Consider the following 23,567-nt stretch of genomic DNA (forward strand, 5'->3'; position numbering starts at 1 on the left):
TGTCGATGACAGCAGACTAGCCCAGGCAGAAGCAGTGATGCTTAGATACAATCTGCAGATACTCGGACTGAGTGAAGTTAGAAGAAATGGTTTCGGGGACCTGAGAACATCCGGGGGTTTGACCTTGCTGTATTCAGGTAAAGAGAGTGAGGAAGAGGTGCGTGAACATGGAGTAGGGTTCCTACTTTCAAATGCAGCAAGGAAAAGCCTTTTGGATTGGAAACCGATCTCGGACCGGATCATATACGCTCGATTTAATTCAGACGTCCGCAAAATTTCAATCATCCAGTGCTATGCCCCAACTAATGCAGCAACAGAGGATACCAAAGATGACTTCTACAATGCTCTGAATGCTACCATCAAGAAAATAAAGAAGCAGGACATTGTCGTCGTCATGGGGGACCTAAACGCAAAGGTTGGCAGCGACAACACTAACCGCACGCGGCATATGGGTACACACGGACTTGGGGAGTGTAATGAGAATGGTGAGCGATTTGTCGAGTTTTGCCAGAACCATGATCTGACCATCGGAGGGACATTATTTATTCATGGCGACCACCACAAATACACGTGGAATTCACCCGATGGCACCACGAAGAACCAAATCGACCACCTAGCCATCAGCTCCAAATGGCGTTCCTCATTACTAGATGTGCGCAACCGTAGGGGAGCCGATATTGATAGCGATCACCACCTGGTTGTTGCTGAAGTCCGGCTTAAGGTCGCGGTGGCCCGCGTAGCTGGAGGACCTGGCAAAGTTGGGAGAAGGTTTGAGGTGGGCAAATTAAACGATCCAGATACGCGCAAATCATTCCAACTTGAATTGCGCAATCGTTTTGCCACACTCGACACGGCTACTGACTCATTGGACGAGGAGTGGAATCGGATCAAAGTGGCCTATACAGAGACCAGCTCCATCGTTTTAGGGCGTAAGAGCACTCACTCAAAGGAGGACTGGATGTCGCAACGTACATGGGACCTGATAGAAGACAGACGGAGACTTCACCTGAGACGCCTCGAAGCTCATGATGACGCTGTTCGAGCCGAACTTAACGTGCAATACCGTCAAAAACGCAAAGAGATCTATCGCAGTACCCGCAAGGATAGAAGGCAGTGGGCTGACGGTATTGCAGATCGCGCTCAACACGCTGCGAACACAGGTAACTTAAAGGAGCTATATAATGCTACAAAGTCCTTGGCAGGTGGCAGTAAGTCCAGGAGAAAAAAGCCGCTGAAAGATAAAGATGGGCAACTCATTGTGACACCAGAAGGGCAGCTGGCACGCTGGCATCAACACTTTGTAGAGGTCTTCCGGTTGCCTACGACATCAACACCTGGCGAACTTCATTTTAATTCCCCACCACCACAGCTGCTCGATATTAATGTAGACCCACCTTCAGCCTTGGAAGTGGCAAAAGCAATCCATTCTCTGAAGACAGGCAAAGCGCCAGGACTCGACCTTATCACTGCGGAGATGCTACAAGCAGACTTACCTTCCGCTGTCGATGTTCTGACGCCTCTAATTGAGAGAATTTGGATTTCAGAGGAGCTACCGGATGACTGGAACAAAGGCCTTGTTATTACAGTACCTAAGAAAGGAGACCTTAGTATGTGTGACAACTGTCAGGCATCACATTGCTCTCGATTCCTGCTAAGGTTTTCTGCAAGATCATTCTGGACAGGCTGGTAAAGGCAGTAGACCCTCTCCTCCGCAGGGAACAGGCTGGTTTCCGATCGAGCCGCTCGTGTACGGACCAGATCAACACTCTTCGTATCATATTGGAACAGGCATCAGAATGGCAGAGAGAGGTTTACCTCACATTTGTTGACTTCGAAAAAGCCTTTGATACGTTGAAGTGGCCAAGCATCTGGTCTCGTCTACTGGAAATTGGAGTGCCACCGAAGATTGTCCGCCTGTTGGAAAGTATCTACAGAAAGTACTCCTGTAGAGTAACTCACAACGGTCTCATCTCGGAAGACATAACGGTGCACTCAGGTGTCCGCCAAGGCTGCCTTCTGTCACCGCTGCTTTTCCTGGTCGTCCTGGACGGAATTATGCTTCGCATCACAGGTGAGCGGCGCCGCGGGATAGAATGGGGACTGTCCAACACACTGGAAGACTTGGACTATGCCGATGATCTTTGCCTGCTGAGTCACACCCATGCCGACATGCAAGCTAAGTTGGACGATTTGCGACAGGAGGCAGCAAAAACAGGGCTTAAAATTAACACCCGGAAGACCAAAGAGATAAGATCTGGCGTGAAGAATAAGTCACCGTTGCTGATTGGCACAGAGGCAGTGGAGCGCGTCCACAAATTTACATACCTCGGGAGCGTCGTGTCGGAAACTGGAGGAAGTGAGGAGGACATCGCCTCACGGATCGCCAAAGCTCGAGCAACTTTCGCGCAGTTGAGACCGGTCTGGCAGTCCCGAAAACTGACCCGAAGGATCAAGCTCAAGATCTTTGGGTCCAACGTCAAATCGGTGCTGCTATACGGGTGCGAGACGTGGAAGGTAACAAAGGACATCTCCCGCCAAATCCAGGTCTTCGTTAACCGATGTTTGCGTCGCATTCTCGGTATTTACTGGCCCGAGACCATCTCCAACATTGACCTGTTGGAGAAATGCCACGAAAGCCCCATCGATCGCCAAATAAAACGCCGCAAGTGGGGATGGATTGGCCATACTCTCCGAAGAGGCCCCGACCACATTCCAAAGCAAGCCTTAGAATGGAATCCCCAGGGGAAAAGGAAGCGTGGCCGTCCTCGGCAAACCTGGCGACGTACTGTAGTGGCGGAAGCGGCGGGCATCGGCATGACGTGGAGCGAGGTGAAGCGGGAAGCTCAAGACCGATCGAGATGGAGGACCTCTGTGGACGCCCTCTGCCCCATCTAGGGGTCATAGGACCTTAAGTCAAGTCAAGAAAAAATAAAAAATATGCGCATACAAATTTCAAGGCAAATCTAAGTTCGCGATGTCCACTAGTTAATTTATATTTATATATCCAGTTTTAACTTCAAGACGATGATCGCCTTTACTCACATAATATAACTTTTACACACACCTATAGAACTGACAACAGGCATTTTCTTTTTTAATTTCGCGCCTTTTTATCCCTGAAGGGGAAGGCAGAAGTGCATATTATGGCACCTAATGCCGCTGTACAATGTACACGCATTTTTCACCAATTGTGTCCCATGTAATAGGGGGCTTATTGCCATATAATGGACTCAATTCCAGACTCCGTAAAAAGCCCAGTAATTTTTATAAAATTTTATAATTATGCGTATTCAGCTACTATTTATTTTCTAGAAATAATGTATAAGGCAAAACAACGTTTGCCGGGTCAGCTAGTATTATACAATTTTATTTTTTAATCAAAGACAGAACCCAAATAGGACAAACAAAATTCGCAAAAATTAACATTAAAAATCTACTTAAATGTTACAAAAAAAGAAACAATGAGATGACGTAAAATAACAAAAACTGCATTGTAACGATAACGATAATGATAATAAATATTATTTTAAAAACGTATTTAAACATTAGAGTTTCGCATGCAAAAAATAACCTTCAATTTTCATAAATAAGTTAATCTTAACTTTAATCGTTAACATTAACTTCATTCAATTTGTTGTTAAAATCGTCGTTAACTTGCTATTATATAACGTAGCATGTTATATATCGCAGAGGTTTTGAGGCAAAAATATGTTCTTGTGACTGTAATCAATCTTTTTTATGGTATAAGCCGGTAATCGAGCAGACGGATCAACTGATGGTAAGCAATCGCCGCCGCCCATTGACTTCCGAAACACCAGAGGCGTTACAACTGCGTTGCCGGCCTTTTGGGGGTTAGAAAGGTTGGGGAATTGGGCCTCCAGTAACCTCACTCACACAATGAAACACTACACAAGCGTTATTTCACGTCGGTTTTCTCTGAGGCGTCTGTGGTATCACTCCAGTCGAGCCGGCCTATTCGTGCCGAATCATGGCTCTCCCACACTTATACATAAATGTCTTATACACTCTTCTTTTTTAATACAAAAGTTGTCTTTTTCAGGCCTTTTTTGAGAAGGGAAAATCATCAATTATTTTCTACCGCTTATAGTGAGGCGAGAGGGAGTTTCAGACTCTTACTGACTAAAAACCACCCCGTTCCTTCTCCTGATCGTTGAGCTGGAGCGCCGGTAGCTAGCTAGGTGGTCCACAGCTGGGTACTTTTCAGGTCTACCATAAAATTCTTCGATGGAAAGATCACTCGCCCGCAGAATAAAAATAATTAACCAGTTGGCTGTGCAACGTCGGTGTTAGTTTCCACGTCACCTATGTCGTATGTGTTCAAGATTATTAGATCGTATAAATCATGAAGCAGTATAGTAGTCATGAAGAAGTACAAAAAGGAAATGCCATAATGTGATTGTGTACTGTGACACAAAATATCAGCCCATAATTATTAAATAAAAAGGTAAAGTATATGTATATGATGTGATGATGCAAAGGCCTACTCGCCACCACGCGTCCTTTGACCAGTGCATGCATTTGTGGATATGGTGGACAAAAGGCGGCCTACAAATGACAAATGCATCTTGCTTAAAAACAATAAAACTGTCTACGAAGCGGAAACACCTAAAAATAGATACAGTAATCAACATCTAACCTTAGTAATTTATTTAATGGTATATCGCATAGTTCAGATGAACTGATGGTAAGCAATCGCCGTCGCCCATGGACACCTCAAACACCAGAAGCGTTGCAAGTGCGTTGCCGGCCTTTTGGGTGTTAGAAACTTGATAGTTGTTGGGGAATCGAGGATTGGGAAGGGCCTTCGGTAACCTCACTCACACAGTATTAAAAACACAACTGAAACTTTATGAAACATTTAATTTATTTTACAAGTTTTTCCAAACTAAGTATTCACATTCATTAAAAACTAATATGTCAAATATTATCCACGTCCATGTTTGCTATGTATGTATACAATAAATATTATATCCAAGCCAGATAACTAAATAGCCCTTCAGCAATGTCTACTATAGAAGTAAAATTCACACAATTCACATATTTAGTTAATCCCTGGTAAGAAAAATGCAATGGAGAATGGAAAAAGAGTTTACAGATACATCAAAATGTCCAGAAGAAGATTTACTGAAAAGGAATACCCCAAAAACACAAAATCTTTAGATCAATATAGATTTCGGACATTACAACTTTAGGAGCTATATTTCATCAGGACATCAAGGTACCAAACTAGACACCAGAGTCATAACACCATACTGCGACAGTATCAAAATGGAATTGACGTCGAAAAAATAGCATTGGCGACCGAATTGGTGGTGACTGACTCCTGCGCTTGACCTCTCTCCAGTCGTGTCGATCTGCCCTCCCACTGGGTGTGAACCACCCGAGAGTGAAAGAACAGCGAGTGCACCTATGTTTGCGCACAGGCTAGTCCACTATGATATCTCCTAGACAGTGGCCTAGTCTATTTAGATAGACTGCCCACCATGATCAAAATCAATCGCGAGAACTTATATGGTATGGGAAGTATTTTACATCATAAATATTCATTTTACATTCTCCAAAAGCAGAAAGATCAGTAATAATATACTAAAAAGAACTAGGAACTTAATCTACGGTTAATTTTCTGAACGATCCAGGCATTCCCATGTATTCTTCATTGAATTTGGATGTCTGTCGTTTTGATTCATCACTGACCAATTTTTCTGCATCTTTTATTAATTGTCTTGCCTCTGGTGTTCGCAGGGTTTCCTTCCATCGTTCTGAAATGAGTTAGAATTAAAGTTGTGTTATTGTTATATTGACAAGCCATATAACCTATACCGTACATTATTTGCTACTTATTATTAAGATATTAACAGCTGCTTTGATCGTGATGTAGTTTACTGCTTGACTGTAGTACTCTTAGTACAAATTTCCTTTACATTTTACTAGATCGAAACGAGTGTGCGTTCGGCATTCGTCGTTCGTGTGACGTCACGATTTATTAATTTTTTTAGGGAAAAGTGAGCTCACTTTTTTCCCAGTCCTTAACATTATTCCGAGTTATCTAAGTGTTGTAATCTTACAAATTAAAAAAAAGCATGTCTAATATTTTTACTTAGATGACGGACTAATTAGATTGTTAATTTTTATACCCTTATTATTTATTATTTCCAGCAGTGAATGTTTTATCCGTAAATCAATTTCTAAGTACGAGATATATCCGGAAAAGCTTCAAATAAATGTTTTGTACTCACCACTCAACTTCGCCACCGACTGGTCATCACCACCGTAGTCTTTTGGCAAAATTTCCCTTGGAATATGCTTTTGAAGGTCTTCATAAGAATTGTGGACGTGGACCCTGTTCGCCACCTTCTCTCTCAAGGCTTGTTTGAGGATGAAGACCAGCTTATCAATGAAAGGAGGTGCGTTGAGTATGTGGATACCCTTGATCTTGGTGCCAATACCTTCCTGGAATTATAAAAAGTGTGAATTTAGACGATGTTTATTGATTCACGTTTTGAAGTAGTCGAGCAGTTGTCTGAATTGGAGCAGAAGATGACAAAAGGAGAGGGCGGACTTCGTTGAATGAGCGATAGGAAAAATTTACTATGAGATATCGTTAACAATTTCCCAGGACTGTTATAAACGCTAACTATACTATATCCTTTTGTTCGTTGTGTGCGTTTGTCGTCGTTTGTCGATTTCAATATCTACGCTAGGTAAAAAAAAATCACAGGGGGTTGGAAGGAAGAAACAGAACTACTAGCTTTTTTTTTTAATTTTAAAGAATCTTCGATCACTTTAAAAATAATTATTACGTTTACGACAAAATGGCATTTTATAGGCCTTTCATACAAAATACATTACCAATTAAGAAAATACTCGTATCAGAAAACATTTATATCAAGAAAATCTATATTCTTTGCTCTCAAATAGCCTTCTTTTTCTTTGGTGTGCTTCATCAGAGTTTTAATCAATCCCCAGAAATTGTAGGAGGTTTTTAATCACTTTTGTGACTCTTAAGCTTCGGCAACTAAGACTATAATAGCTTGAAATCTTTCATACTTACTGTGCATAAAACTTCAGATTTCTTGATAGTAATAGGGTTCAATTTGCCGAGGAGACCAAAGTGTATGTTTGTGAGATCGATCACGAACCGCTCTGACGGTGTGTAGTCGTAGTTGATTCTGTACTCTCCGATCTGAAAACAGAAATGGAAGAAGTTGTTGAAATATCGTGAACATGTCAGCTACTAGGTGTATACTGCCGAATCAGACAAAACTTGGGATGAGACTTTCGAATTATGTCTAGTTGAGGTCGTAATGGGGCTGCCAAAATGACTTTAACTTCAAAGGAAGCAAATTAATAGTACTTTTATAGATAATATCACATGTTTGTTTTGAACACCAGACACATGGACACTTGAATCACCAGAGACGTTACAAGTGCGTTGCCGGCCTTTTGCGGGTTATATATGCAATGTCAATTTCAATACGGTTAGATTATAGTATTTTTAAGTTATAGTTTATTGTGACTTACCAAAAAGCAGTATCTGAAGTATGACAGGATGCTGAAGGGATCCAGTTTCTCAGTGAGGAACTGGGTCACCATTACCCTGGACTGGTCTACTGGATGCAGCTTCGGTAGGGGAACGTAGTGCCTGAAAATTTTGGAAATAAATTTTATTTATACATTTATTATTCCACAAGATGTCCACTACTGGACATGGATTTGACCAAACCTACTGCTAGGCTCACTATCACATCGTTTACGCACGCTGCTCATGATGAAGAGTCCCTTTGTGACTCGAAACTAGAAGAGCTTTTCTCCATATGTTTCGTGAGTAAACCGTGATTTTTAGTTAATTTAGTATGTCTCACGATAATTATTATAAAAATATGACTAAATTTCTTCAAGAGCCATTAATTAGAAGCCTTCACTTTTGACCATGGACTGTCCACTCAATTCTAAACAGCTTGTTCCATCCTAATAAAATCTATTGAAATTAAAATCAGTCTTTCAAATAATTTATTTGTATATAATATAAATAATTCTTCATCTGATATTGTGTCAATTGAGCAACTATAACTAACTTGCTGTAAACATTTTTTAATGAAATATTGCTATAACCTTTTTAAAAGACACTTATAAATACTTGATTTCAATCAGCGCAATTTAACTTTACAGTTAAAGATACATTAAAGGTCAATGGCATTTTAGATTTTAATGCTAGATATAAATAAAGCCCAATTTCCAAATTGCAAAAAATAAATGTACTTGAGAATGACTTGATTGATTTATTATGAGGTGTAGAAGTGTTAAAAAAAGGTGTGAATGAGTTGATAAAAAAGGATAACTTAACGGTCTGCCCTGTACTTGAAAATGACCTCGTTGACCACAGAAGATGTGCTACAACTACAATTGGTCCTAATCAATAAAGTTTGATTGAATTGAATCATGGATAAGCCGGTAAACGAATAGACAAATCATTTGATGGCAAGCAATTGGCGCCGCTCATGGAAACCCGAAACACCAGGGTCATTACAAGTGCATTGCCGGCCTTTGTTAGGCATTTGAGAATTTTTGGGGATTTGAGATTTTTTGTGGATGTCGGAGTCAGGGTGATTGGGCACGGAGGTAGTTGGGCCTCCTGGGTACTTGATTTAGATTAGATGTAGGGGAATCGAGAATTTTTGGGGATTTCAGGGTTATAATGATTGGGCACAGGGTAGTTGGGCTTCGTAGGTACTTGATTTGGATTAGAAAAAAAACCTTAAAACTTGTTAAGGAAGGTAAAACACGTACACCATCACATAACTGGCAAAAATATACAATGCAAAAAGAACGTCCCTTTAAAAAGATAACGTTAAGTTTATTTTTTACATGTTTTTGGGTCATCGCACCTGATGCCGACTACATTTTTACTTGTTTTCTTTAAATAATATCAGGCTAATTATTTTGCTTCTATTAATATTCCTGCGATTCTAAAAGCGATACTGTAGCTACTAATATGGAATTCCATATGCTTGTGAAACCAGTTTTAAAACGAGTCGATATGAACTGTTCTACAATTTAATAGCTTGAAGTCAAAAGCCTCGGATGTATATTCATAATAAGGCACGATTCATATGGCTAGAAATCGCAATATTTCATTTAAACGCTTTATAGTAACAGGTGTTCAGACATTTGTGTATTGGTTACTTAAAAACTATATTGATCAGTCAGTATAAATGGCATTTAAATGGTTATCAAATATTTAAACGTTTAAAATATAGTCTGGGTGTCATGTGCATGTGAAATTATATGTTTGTAAACGCACTTCACGTACAGTGTTAGATTAAATCCTAGTGTGGACAACGTTTTTTTTAAGAAACATTTTATAGTATGGGACCACTAGTGGTCAGCAAAATTGTATGGGCTTGATTGTCAAACCTAAATTAGCTGTTCTATACTATCAATCGACTATTGCGAAGGTGTATTTTTTTCTAGATAAATCTATACCTAAAGATTGCGGTGTGAATTATCAGATCATTCAGCCAATGAGCATATCAAACTAACATAAATGGTAACATTGAAATTCTTTCTTCAATGTAGAAAGAAAATCCATACTATAACGCTAACCAAGTTTTATGCCCTCTATGGAACCTTTTCCTGATCCTAACTGAAGAGGAGATGACAAACATCTTTATTCTACTTAAAATTTCTAAGCTACTCACACAACATCCCACTGTGTTTCAAACTCTTCAACAGTCCTGTTCATGCAGAGTTCTGGCATCATTCCTCTCGAGGTCAACAGTCTCTCAATCCTTCGCTTTGTGCCTTCTGTGGAACCCTTTGCTATAAGGAACACTCGTTCTAGAAGATTCCTTGCTGAAATGTTGAGAGAAGTTCCAGTAAATATAAAGTAAGAAGATCAAATTATGTATTAGGGAACTTGGTACTGCTACATTTTGGAACGAGCGTCTAGCTTCACTGACAGACAGACTGACGGACAATTCAATTTGACGTCTCAAAAGTGCCTAATTTAGGATTAATTGAAATAAATGCTTTGACTTGCAGTAGTTAGCCTTTTTACCAATTAGTTGGTTGTGTAGAAGCTAGACGAGCTTTCACTTTCTGTTATAATCTGGCTAGAATTATGAACCCAAAGCTGTGAGAAAGATAAAATTACAAATACTTGTGATACATTCTGATTCCAGCCGAAGACGTCTTGTTTGGCTATTATCCACACAGTAATGTAGTCATGCAGTTATAAGTTTTACTGACAAGCATCGTGTGTTCGGAACGCGGATTCACGCGAGACACAATGTGTTTTCTATTGTTGTCTTATATACGGCATACGAGAGGTTAAACATAATTTAGGGTTATATTTGACAGAGGCACTGATATTACTGACGCGACTAAACTCGCTCAAAGCGCCATCTGCGTGTGAAATAGCCTTATTTCTATTGTCAATACATTCGAAACACCATCTAGTCCGTCTAGTTAAAGAAGAAACCTCATTGTTAATAAACTAATTTCAACTCACTTATATATTTGCTGGCTTCAACAAGATGATCCTGTTTACTGATCCATTCCTCAATGATGTCCAAGCAATCCTTGATCTTCTGTACATCATCTATTTCACACATTTGCCGCACTTTCTTCACTGACTCTGGGGTCACCGTTATTAACGGGTGATGTGGTATTTCTTCCATTTTGGTCTGGAAAGAAGAAAAAGGGTTATGTTACTTTCTTTTTATCCACTGATGGTTAATTATTACAGATCTTAAAGGTAGTCTATACTTAATAGTTTTTAAGTTTGAGAATGCTTTTCCACCAGAGATGTGATACGCTACGTTCCTATGGATGCGTTTAGCTTCCACCAATCATAATTATATTCATTGGTACACATAGCTTAGCATTGGTGGGAATGGACTCAGGTAGGCTATGTTTTTTATATGAAAAGATGCGTGCTATGGATGCATGCTACGGATGGCTTCCCTACTATCGATACATTGTATACTCATATTATATACTTTGTGCGGTGGCATATTTTCGTAGCACATCTTACTTGCACAGATAATAAAATTAAATAAATCTAATATACTAAATATATATGTGTTATGACTTAAATTGAATTTTCATTAATTGACATTATAGAATTTTTAATTTCGAAAATCTTAACAAAGACTTATTGTGCAAAATGGTTTCTCGGAAAATAGTAATAGGTTTGACTTTAAGTTAAAGAGTACAAAAACATTATAAATGACTTAAAAGTGTGATAATTATGTAAAATACAGTATTGGGCTTCGTTAACTAACAATATAATATTATTATGTCAGTATATAGATTTTAAACTTATAATTACATAGTAATCACTTCGCAATGAGTTCCCGAGAACACGGTAAATTGCATACACGTTTTAATTGTGTTAGGAACTCGTTTATGAGCAGTGACGTCACATTATATGGTCAGTAAATTATGAGTGCTTTGGTTATAGGATGACCTGTTGTGGCTTTTGTTAATAGTTGGGCTTAAAGTTTAATAGATGGGTCTGGTCATCTGGTGTTATGTAAATATAATTTCATTTTATATCTTAATTATTATGTTATTGGCTTACTCTTACAGGAACTCGACTAGTTTCAAGCTATGCTAGAGCCTTATATAGAGTGATAGATTGAGCTCATAGGCACGTAAGTAAGCCAATGACATAATAATTAATTTAGTATGTCTCACGAAAGTTATAACAAAAATCTTCCCTGATATTCAATGAGTAATTCAGAATAATCAGCATTTAATTACAAAACCCAAAAAAAACAGTTTTTTTTTTTTAAAGAGAACCGCCATGTTAAGCCTATACCTAACCGTTTTCAGTTTTTCGAAAATTTCTCAGTAGTAGCTCGGAGTCTGGAAATGTGCCCGGTATATGGCAATAGGCTCACCACTTACACTTACAACGTAAACTGTTAAAAGTGAGTGTACATTGTACAGTAGCATTACGTGCCATAATGTGCACCTCTACCTACCCCTACGGGAATAAAAGGTGACGATATAAAAAACAAATATAAATTGATATCTAAAAATACAATCATCTCTTAAAGTACCAAAATACTCTAAAACTTTAAGAAAACTTTAAAACAGAATAACACAAAGATTAAACTCAACTCTACGGTTGAATTAACTATTGATTAGGGATTCTCGCCTCTCTAGTCAAGCGATACTGACCGATTTATTGCAACAAGGTTTAAGGAAGTAAGTGTGATGCCTTTAAAGGCTATTTTACGATCCATTACTATATTCTTGATGTCCTTTTTTTGAGGACAAGGTTTTGTAATTTATATTAGTTGTTGTTGTTTTTATATAATACATCTGGTATAGTAGTTTGAACTGTATTGCTTTTCTTTTAAAAACTAGGTTAATATTGTTCAGATTAAAAAAAATGAATGGAAATAAATGAAAGGTGACTGTTTACGAACGGAAAGAAGCATGTAAGATTCTGTAGAAGAAGAAGATGTTTCTGCCTACACTTAAGAGAAATCATGTAATATGTATCTATGTATTATGTATGAATGGAAAAAAGTAGTGCAATATTATGTATTTTTACTAATTAATTATTCCTAATTATGCTGAATAGATTTAATCAAAATATAAAGCCCGATTCAATCGATTACCCATTTTTAGAAAATTGTGCATTGCAATAGTTAATTTAATCCAAAAATTGGTAAACATACATATTAAATAGATATATTAATAGACCTTCTCCGTACGAGAGGAGGCTTTTGGGCAGCTGTTACATCCCAAAGTGCCTGTATGTGAATAAAATTAAAATAGTTGTCTTTAGACAAAATCTCATGCGCCTTACCCACGCTTGAGACTCAGACGCGAAACATTAAATCATGCATAAAACGCGTAGACGTTGCATAATGATATATTTCTAACTTAATTATACCAGTTAACCTTGCCACACATTGCGCAGCCTACAGCATGCAAATATGATGAAATTTCAAAAGTTTTTTGTTGCAAATGAATTTTAATTTTGAGAAAATTGCAACATTTAGATGCAAAAATTTGTATGTCCATATTGTCCATGGTCAAAAATCTCTGTTGCGAGGAAATGGCATTCGATCAGATTTAATAAAGTGATAAAAGATATAGCGAATATTAGTATCACCTGTTTTTTTTTAATAAACCTTGCCCTACACTAAAACTTTCTCCTGCATCGTGGGTGCGTTTACAAATATACAATTTCACATAGGTACAACCCGAAACAACAATTTGCGGATCAGACAAAGAGTTGCTCCGTGCGGGAATCGAAACTGCTACACGTTAGTCGGCAGCCGTTTTTCCAGTCACCGCACTAACCATGCAGCTATTCAAGTGTGGGAGAGCCATACTTTGGCACTATGTGATGTATATTATGTATTAATTTTTTTTTGTAACATCATCTGAGTATTTTTTAGTTTATTATAACAGTAGTAGCGCGACAATCGTCGCGTCGTGTGTGTCGCGGAATGCTACTCATGAGTATGAGCCTCTAGCATGGCTTGAAACTAGTCGAGTTCCTCGTCAAACAAATACGTGAGTAATCCGATAACATAATAATTAATTTAGGATATTTTTATGTTTAGTTATCAATACTATTTTATATCTTTGAAGATTTAAAAGATAATTTAATTAACTCTCAAAGGTATCATTAGAGAAAAATCTTTATTAAAACGAACAAAGCCTTAAGGAAAACAAACTTTAAAAAAAAGAACTGACCTTTCCTAACCCGGATACCCAGTCATACGTATATACTAAAACCTGCCTAGATCTAGGTGCTAATTATATGAGCCTCGAGCACAACACTTCAGTGTTTGAATAAATCATTAATTCAACCGATGATGTGACAATGTGACGGTCAAAATAATCATGACGATTATAATGCTATAATAATTGTTTAATAAATATGGAAAATTTCGTAAGGATGCTTTCATATATTATGTTAGAATCTATAAGTTAATTGGATTTTACCTGGGACCTTTAGGGTAAGGGTAGTTTTTCTACTAGAGATGTGCGATGCTACGTTGTCCAGCTGTTTCAGAGAATAGCCAGGAACAAACAGACAGACGAACAAAAATAGTTAAAAATGTTATTTTGTTGTATATGTCGTGTGTAGAATACACACGATATATGTATGTATGTATTTATGTATGTAGTTGATGACATGATTTTTTCGATATTACAAATGGGCACTTCTATTTTATTTATAACAAAATTTAACGGAAAACAATATAATTATAATATAAACAAATAAGTTAATAATCATAGAATTTAGGATTTTATGTTAGCGCTTGATAATATTATTCATTGCAAAATAACATGTAAAAGGTTAATATTATTTTATAAACTTTGCAGTAGCTCGATGAGTTTCGTAATCAAAACACACAATAACGCTTTGCTCGACCATGGGATCCGGTACACTGACCTTTGGAGGCTTAGGTTAAACACAAACAATGGCTATGTCAATAATATACTGGAAATAATGTACAAAGATTATACTGACTTATTATTTCTATTGCTTACGACTGTTTAAACCATGTTCAAGTATGTAGACTCAGTCAATTGACTGTGGGGTACATATACATAATATTATTATATTACAATGTGTTTATGGACGGTTAATGAAGCGAAAGAAGTACGTAAGATACGTAGCAATAAAATTAGCGGTCCAACGTCTCTGCCTTTTTTTTGAGGGGGGAAAATCATCCAATGACTACTCTCGCTGGGGCAAGGCGAGAGAGAGTGTCAGACTCTTACTGACTCAAAACCACCCCGTTCTTACTCCTACATGTCGAGCCAGAGCCCCGGTAAACCTGTTAGGTAGTCCGCAGCTCCGGATCAAGAGCCCTACTGGGCTCCATCTCTGGTTGTCTGATGGCTCTTTGAGGCGTGCGCGGAACGCGACGCGCGGGTCTGGTTTTAGTCAGTCGGCGAGCTACCCTTGCTCACCGTCCGCAGGCCCGCACTTGCGGTGGCCAGAGATCGTCGTACAATCCCCGACGCCCGGAGTGTCTCTCGCGACGGCTGGGGCGTGAGGAGATTCGTTCCCTCACGCGCCCCGCCTCCTCCTTAGCTAGCAAGATTGCTTCGCAGCTAACATGGCTGCTTCGCATCGTCTCTGCCTACTCCCATGGGAGACAGGCGTGAAATCATGTAGTTATGAATATATTAACTTATTTACGAGCCAACCAGACTATTTTTAAAGCTATACCGAGAAGCTAGTTGCGAATGGAACTCCAACATCCAACATCCAACTACCTTCAGTGCACGACAAATGTTTGCAATGTTTCGCAAACATTTGCATATACACGTGTTAGTTGGAAAACAAACATGACTTGTACTTGAGCTGGCGTATACAGCTACATACTAAGATATGGAAAACCAATATAAACTGACCCCTGAATGTACGGGGAGATTATACAAAGCAAGATCATTATAAATTGGTTATGTGTAACTTGATGTGTCGTTCTGTAAGTCAAACCAGCCAAGAATATCACACGTGTTGTATGGCAAACAGTTTAGTCAAAGTATAATTGTTGAGTTAATGGTCGTAGGTAAGATATTTTTCTTAGAGGTTTTCGATGCATTTATATAAAACGGAAAAAAAATCTGGTTAGATTTTTATAAGATTTTCCATTGATTCTTATTTTTTAAATAAAGTGTTGCCCCACACTTTCAAAATTTTCTCCTGTGTCGTGGGGCATTTACAAACATACAAGTTCACATACACATGACACCCAGACACAAAACGACAATTTGTGGATCACACAAAGAGTTGCTCCCTGCGGGAATCGGTCTCACTACCCGTTGCGCGGCAGCCTGTTACTCAGCCATCCCACTAACCTGTGCAGCAGTGCACCAAGCAGCATATTAAATATTAAAAAAAACCTAAATTCTATCAAAAGTCATTATTTTACGCGAATGAAGTCACACGCAACAACTAGTACAAATTATTTCCAAGCGATTACATTGACATTGAGAATGTTACGCAGATAAAACAGAAATATTATAATATTTTACCTAAACAAACCGCCGCCTACTACCTCAAAAAAATTAACATAGGCTTAGAATACTTGTTTAAAAAAATCTTGACAAAGAGATACTAATTCTTGCAAAAAAAACAATAATTCGTAAAAAAATTTCAAATTACAATATCTCTAGTGAGTGCTAATCGACATAATATATAAGGTGTTCTAAAAGTAAATTAGTTTACAATAGTTTTTACATAGTAATTAAAATATTGTAAACTATAGACACAAGACTACCTCCCATTAAACCGGAGCTGCGGTCTACCTAGCGGGTTTACCGGGACTCCGGTTCGACAAGCAGGAGTAGGAACGGGGTGGTTTTTAGTCAGGAAGAGTCTGACACTCCCTCTCGCCTAGCCCAGGGCGGGAGAATTTATTGGATGATTTTCCCTCCTCAAAAAAAACCCCCACATTAAAGCCTTGACAGATAAGTTTAAAACACTTCATTTACCTAAACAGATACACTTAAAATAAAATGACGATAAACGAATAAGTGTCATCAACAATTTTAAATCCTTACGTAGAGTGTGAAAAGGTTTCAAACGTCATACGAACACAATATTTGCATTAAAAATTATCAAATCTATGATAAATGTACACGTCTAAGCATTAACGTAATTTAGCCCTTTTGAAAATTTCCGTGAAATATCAAACAGGTTATTGTTATCACGGATATTTTGAGTGGTTCTTTAAATTACATGTAATGTTTATATTGGAAATATGTAGGTTACAATTTTTGTTTATGATATAAGGTCGGTAAACGAGCAGACGGATCACCTGATGGTAAGCAATCGCCGCCGCCCATGGACACTTGAAACACCAGAAGCGTTACAAGTGCGTTACCGGCTTTTGAGAGTTAGAAATTTACGGGTTGTTGGGGAATCGTGGATTGGGACGATTGGGAAGGAGAGTAATTGGGCCTCCAGTAACCCCACTCACACAACGAAACACAAGGCAAGCGTTGTTTCACGTCGGTTTTCTGTAAAGCCGAGGTATTACTCGGCCGAGCTGGCCCATTCGTGTAGAAGCATGGCTCGCCCACACTTAAAAATAAAATAGTACCTTTACATATCAACATTTGGATAAAGTTAAGCTTGTCATTGACTAACTGACAACGTCAGTCGCGCAACTTTCTGCCTCGCACAGCAAAACTGTGGAATGAGCTGTCGTCGGCGGTATTTCCGAACCGATACGACCTTCAAACCTTCAAGAAAAGAGCATACTCCTTTTTAAAAAACAAAGGCCGGCAACGCACCTGTGACTCCTCTGGTGTTGCGGGTGTCCATGGGCGGCGCTGATCGCTTACCATCAGGTGACTCGTTTGCTCGTTTGCCTCCTATTCCATAAAAAAAAAAAAAAAAAAAAAACTGAACCACGGTCGAAAATGTATGAACTTTAATAATAATATTTTTCACCACAATCAAATCCATAGGTTATCTAATTACCATAATAAAGGTCCGTGACAAAGTTTGGCCTTCGATTCCGGTTTGGGATATTGCAAAGGTACAAAATTATACATAGATTAATAAATTATTACAAATGGGACACGATCCGTGTGTGATGATCGATAGACAATTTATTTTCGGTTTTTTTTTTATAAGAAACTAAGTAGCACATGCCAGCGGCTTCGCCCACGTTTCCGTAGGATATCAATAAAATTATCATTTCACCCAAGTTAGCTTCTACGCTGCCTGTGTACCAAATTTCATCAAAATCCATTCAGTAGTAGAAACTACTGAAAGTTTGCTTTCACATTTATAATATTATCGTGATTTAAATATCTTTGGATATACTGAATGACTGAATAATGTCTTCTGCAGTTAGTTCTTGCCATCTAAACTTAGCCTAAGAATACAAATGGGAGATTGGCAGCCCTTAATCCTACTAATACTAAACATGTGATAATTTTTAATGTATGTAATTACTTTTAAATTGTCCCCAACTAAATTTGAGTGTAAAAAAAGGCATTATGTTTAGTAGTTTCTAGCAACTTTTTATATGCACAATTTTGGAAAACAAATATAAAAATATAATATTATTCCTAGACAACTGCAGTTTTATTGCAAAACAGGTTATGAAAAACTTAATTATATATTTTTTAAACTTCATGTGCTAAAAACTTTATTGTACCTTTATGCCAATTACCATTTAACAATTTTAATATTCACATGCATTAAGGAAATATAGAGAGGTGATGTCATTACTGTATATTCACATGCATTAAGGAAATATAGAGAGGTGATGTCATTACTGTAATTCCCTTTAACACAATGACACTTTACGGGATTGACACTGATTTGTTTTGGCATCTCCTCTTTGTACGTGCTTCATAATGTGGACATCACATGAATATAAGTATTAGTTTTATAGTTTGTCTATAGTAAGTCGTTTGTTTACAGTAAGTCGGTAAACGAGCAGATGAATCACCGGTAAGCCAATCGCCGCGACCTATGGACACCCGAAAAACCAAAGGCGTTACAAGTACGTTGTCGGCCTTTTGGGTGTAAGGAATTTAAGAGCTGTTAGGGAATCGGGAATCGAAATACGAAGATTTGGAAGGCGAGTAGTTCTGCATTCGGTAACCTCACTAACACAATGAAACACAACGCAAACGTTGTTTCACGTCGGTTTTCTGTAAGGCCGTGGTATCACTGCGGTCGAGTCGGCCCATTCGTGCCAAAGCATGGCTCTCCCACATTTTAGTAAGTATTAGTAAGTATTCTAGCTTTATTGACTAAGACTTGCACAAATGCACCTCCTTTCTAATGACACTGAGATCAAAAAACCGTTTGTAACACTTTTACTAAATCGGTTAATAACTGGTTCACAATAAATTGCCTTAGTGGCTAGAGAATACAGCTGTATTTCTTAAAATATTGTCAAACGGGACGGACCGGTTTGCCGGCACGGTACAAACTGGACGGTTTAAAAACCATATAGCTGGTGGAATTATCCTTTATTGACCTTTTGAACAAAATAATTGCTATTGTTTCAGATGTAAGAACTTCGTTCTTAAAGGCACTAACATTTAAAGCTGAAGAGTTTGCTTGCTTCTTTCTGCAAATGCGCTAATCTCCGTAATTGCTAGTCCGATTTGAATAAATATTACCTCTGCGAATATTATAAAGCTGAAGAGTTTTATTGTTTGTTTGTTTGTTTAAACGCGCTAATCTCCGGAACTAATGATCCGATTTGAATAATATTTTTTGTGTTGTATAGTGCATTTATCGAGGAAGGCTGTAGGCTAAAACATTACGCTATAACCAATAAAAACCGACCAAGTGGGTGATAAATTATAAAAATAAGAAAATAACTCGTGTCTCTGTCTCTTCTTAACGTCTAAACCACTGCACCCATTTGGAAAATTCGTTTTGTGTTGGATAGTCCATTTATAAAGAAAGGTTAAAGGGTATTGAACATCACGCTACGATCAATAGGAACCGAGCAGAGTGGAAGTAGCTAGTTTTCAAAAATACATACATAACCTCACCCCTATATCCCATGAAGGTAGGCAGAGGCAATGGAACGACAGTAGCTACGAATCTTACATACCTCGTTCAATACATAAAATAAATACGCAGCACTGTCTTTATGTGTTTTATGTAATAATTATTAATGTAATTAGTTCTCACCTGAACGAAACGACCGTAAACTATATTAATGAGCACTAAGTACAGCCACTTTTCCCTAGAAACGTAATTATACCTAAGTTCTAAGGTCAGCCTTGTGAGATAGAAATCATAATTACACGTACATATACAGTATAGTCTGTTCATGTCATCATTTTACATCTATCATCTGCCTATAAGCAACAGCCTAAGTTTCCACTGCTGACCAAATGTCTCTTCTCAAGTGGAGAAGGTTTGAGCATTAGTTGCCACTGCTGACCGAAGGTCTCTTCTCACATGGAGAAGGTTTGAGCATTAATCACCACTCTTGTTTAAAGCAGATGAGTGATTTCAAACTTATAATTAACTGCTTGGTTATACTAAACACCTTGATTTTTTGCTCTCATTAAAGTTATTAGAAAATCATTTAGTTTCTATTCTATGTTTGCATAATAATTATAAGTGTTTCATCGTATAATTAAGCGATGTATGACAGGTTAATGGATATAATTGCGATATAATGATGTTATGACAAACAAAGGACTGTTTATGTATGGTTTTTTTAGTAATAATAATGTCGAAGGTATATGCAATTTGCTATATTGGAACAGAAGGTGTCACTGTTTGATTGTTTAGACTTTATTAGTAAACGAATGAATGCCAAGTGTGAAGTTTTGAGATTCGAGAGGAACTACAGAATTAACACAGACTCTCAGGAAACAACGCTCTTTATAATAAACCTTTTTTAGGGGGGAAAATCATCCAATTCTCCAGCCTTGGGCGAAGCGAGAAGAAGTGTCAGATTCTTACTGACTAAAAGCCACCTCGTTCTTACTTCTATACTATGGTAAGCAATCGCTGTCGCCCATGGACACTCTAAACACCAGAGGCGTTACAAATGCGTTGCCGGCTTTTTGGGAGTTAGGAATTTAGGGGTAACCCTCACTCAGATTCGGTAACCTTACTCACACAACAAAACCTGGTGGTATTACTCAGGTCAAGCCGGCCCATTCGTGCCGAAGCATGGCTCTCCTACACAAAAATATTGAAATTTTCAATATTAATATTGAAGTTAAACCACTCAATAACCAGTAGCTCTAGCAATTCCTGCACCAATGGAACAATCGGCTATAAAAGCAACCTTGTTTACATATATTACAGTTATTTAACTCTTATGAGTAAGTACTCAAAAGTACATAAAAAATAAACCAAGGATTTTACCTCAACATATACAACTATGTCACTCAAAAAACCACAAAACTAGAGGACCTGACTACGAGGTAAGGTGGGTGAATCATCGTGATATATTTTTTTTATTTGTACAAGCCTGCTACAACCTCCCATACCGCTGCAACTCCTGTAAGCCAGGATCTACAGTAGATACAAACATGAAAACACTGGAACACTGAAGTCCGGCGCGTCCCAGGGAAATGAATGACTGTCTTAGATCCCGTAACGAAAAAATCTGAAGATGTTATTAGAGTATGAATTTAATGCAGGAGACAAAATTACTTAATCTAAATCATTGTGATATATCAGCCATCGTCATATAAATGTCGTGGTGGTTCGGAGGCTTAAGCTTCTCATACATGAGGGTTCGCAACCTACTTACTGACTTTTTCCGAGTTATAAGGACTTTCTAAGATTATTTAGACACCACTGAAAACATCGTGAGGAAACCTGGACTTATAATTTCTAATTATAAGTTTGAAATCGCCAACCCGCATCAAGCAAGCGTGGTGATTAATGCTCAAACCTTTTTCAAGCGAGAAGAAGCCTTTGGTGAGCAGTGGTCACTTATAGGCTGTGGATGTGATGTGATATCAGCCACAAGACGTCCAATACTGAACATAGGTCTACTTATCCTACCTATGATAACCAGATTGACCGGTTAAAAGTGACCAGCATCCCTACCATGAAGCAAGTACAAAGAGGAGATGCCATAATGTCATTGTGCACTGTGATGAAAAAAAAATGGCCATACCCAATAGTATTTTAAGAAAAATGCTGAAGATAGGTTATAAAAAAATGGCACATTAAAATGTGGACATTTGGCACCGTTTTTGTATTGTGAGAGTAGAGTGGGCCATAGTTTGTAATGTCCAGCGCTCTACTTAAATGCTACTCATTATATTAAAAAATATATATATAGGGTAAACTTGTCATAATAATAATGTACACAATTCCAGACTCTGTGTATTAAGTATAAAGAAAAAATAGAAATTTTATAACGCATCATTAAAAAAACACGTTTCTTCACATGACTGGTATTCCCCTTAATTACGAATATATTAGTTTGATATCTATTAACACCAGAGATTAAGAAAAAAAATACGAATCCATAAAATACAATGTTCTTAAAAGAAATTATTTAACGAAAAAATATTACCAATAATTTCTTAACACTACTCACAATTTTATGAAAAGTCGTTAGATTTAAAACTCTATACCTACCAACTAAAGTACGTAATATAATTAATTAATTTATTTATAGATCCAATTTTTTTCAACCAAAAAAAAAGTAAACAACACCAAAAAATAATCTTATTTTAAAAGCAACCCTACCAGTTGACCTTAAGGTTTAAATTTAATAAAAAAATAAATTGACTTACCGGATTTACTTATCCCCACGACTGTATCACACTAAGTTTGCTAATATAATGTGTTTTCCATTCTATTTGTTACTCTATGTAAGGTTCATAGAACAGTAATGTAGACTCGACTAGACCGGTTTGTTGCCTACAACCTCTGTGAGGCAAATCTATGATTATAAGATCAATTAATCTTTTATGGTGAAATCATCCTTGAAGATTTGTTAAATTGGTGCTATTTGAGTGTAGGTAGAGATAGCTATTATTAATTTTTAATAGCCTTAATATACTCGGACGTCTATCAAGGCTTTGGTTTTGGTCAGGCCCGACCGCCTAATTTTTTTTAAACGTTGCCCCACACTAGGATTTTCTCCTGTGTCGTGGGTGCGTTTACAAACATACAAGTTCACATGTACATGACACCCAGACCCGAACAACAATTTGTGGATTACACAAAGAGTTGCTCCGTGCGAGAATCGAACCCGCTACCCTTTGCGCGGCAGCCAGTTGCCCAGCTACCGCACCAACCGTGCAGTCAAATTGTAACGTGTGTCGAGCGGTTGGACTGACAATACTGATGTTCGGGTCCCCGACGCTGACCAAACGTCGTTTAGTAGTAAGAAATTTCGAATTGCCGTGTTTTTAAGGAAATATGTATGTTTTCGAAGGCTGTAGCCATATTTAAACGTAATATTTTTAACTTTTTATTTTTATAATGACCTTCGCTATAGTGTCGAACACATTCTGTGGTTAATAATAATACGTTCACTTTGGATGTTATTCATTTGTTACTTTTTTACTGCGTAAATTAGACTATAAGTGAAAAAATGTTGACTCATCAAAAAACAAATAAGGTCAATAAGTATCGATTACCAATGACCCCCCTTCCCAATCCCCAATTCCCCAACAACCGTTATATTCCTAACTCTCAAAAGACCGGCAATGCACTTGTAACGCCTCTGGTGTTTCAAGTGTCGCGGCGACGGCGATTGCTTACCGCCGCTCCGTCTACTCGTGTACCGGCTAATAATTCGTAGGTAGAAACAGACTCAACTTGTCCCTACTGGCTATATTCTTTGGCCTCCCATCTAGTTGTGAACACACATGTCAAGAACAAGAACGGTGCGAGATACAAATATTTGCCATGTTTTTCCGGCTTCAAGTCCATCGTAGGTACCTATTTAAGGCTACCTTTGTAGGTACATTAAGTATCTTCTAGTATTGTACGATGCTATACTTAATGATTTTTTCCTTATAATATTTTAAAAGTATAAGTACTTTTTCTTTTATTTTTTACTTTGCCTTTGGATAGT

At 37.8% G+C, this 23,567-nt stretch overlaps 3 protein-coding genes across 4 annotated transcripts in view; 2 read left to right on the forward strand and 1 right to left on the reverse strand.

Moving 5' to 3' along the window:
• LOC118275113 (apyrase-like) overlaps positions 1-23,567 on the forward strand; it is a 235,522-nt gene that overhangs the window by 192,537 nt on the left and 19,418 nt on the right. The window lies entirely within an intron of this gene.
• LOC118274759 (uncharacterized) overlaps positions 1-23,567 on the forward strand; it is a 380,866-nt gene that overhangs the window by 174,195 nt on the left and 183,104 nt on the right. The gene's annotated exons all lie outside the window — the stretch shown is intronic.
• Positions 5,510-22,424, reverse strand: LOC118274757 (uncharacterized). Of its 2 annotated transcripts, none has more exons than XM_035592451.2 (7): positions 22,276-22,424; positions 10,532-10,706; positions 9,720-9,873; positions 7,543-7,663; positions 7,073-7,204; positions 6,258-6,471; positions 5,510-5,780 (listed from the first exon to the last, which is right to left on the reverse strand). In XM_035592451.2, exons 2-7 carry the CDS (start codon positions 10,698-10,700, stop codon positions 5,626-5,628), a joined length of 945 nt encoding a protein of 314 aa, XP_035448344.1. In that variant the 5' UTR covers positions 10,701-10,706; positions 22,276-22,424; the 3' UTR covers positions 5,510-5,625. The 2 variants fall into 2 exon arrangements, with proteins under 2 accessions (XP_035448344.1, XP_050552704.1); XM_050696747.1 differs by lacking the exon at positions 22,276-22,424 and adding an exon at positions 17,311-17,379.

Source organism: Spodoptera frugiperda, chromosome 11 (genome assembly GCF_023101765.2).
Source record: "Spodoptera frugiperda isolate SF20-4 chromosome 11, AGI-APGP_CSIRO_Sfru_2.0, whole genome shotgun sequence".
In the NCBI taxonomy this organism is placed as follows: domain Eukaryota; kingdom Metazoa; phylum Arthropoda; class Insecta; order Lepidoptera; family Noctuidae; genus Spodoptera; species Spodoptera frugiperda.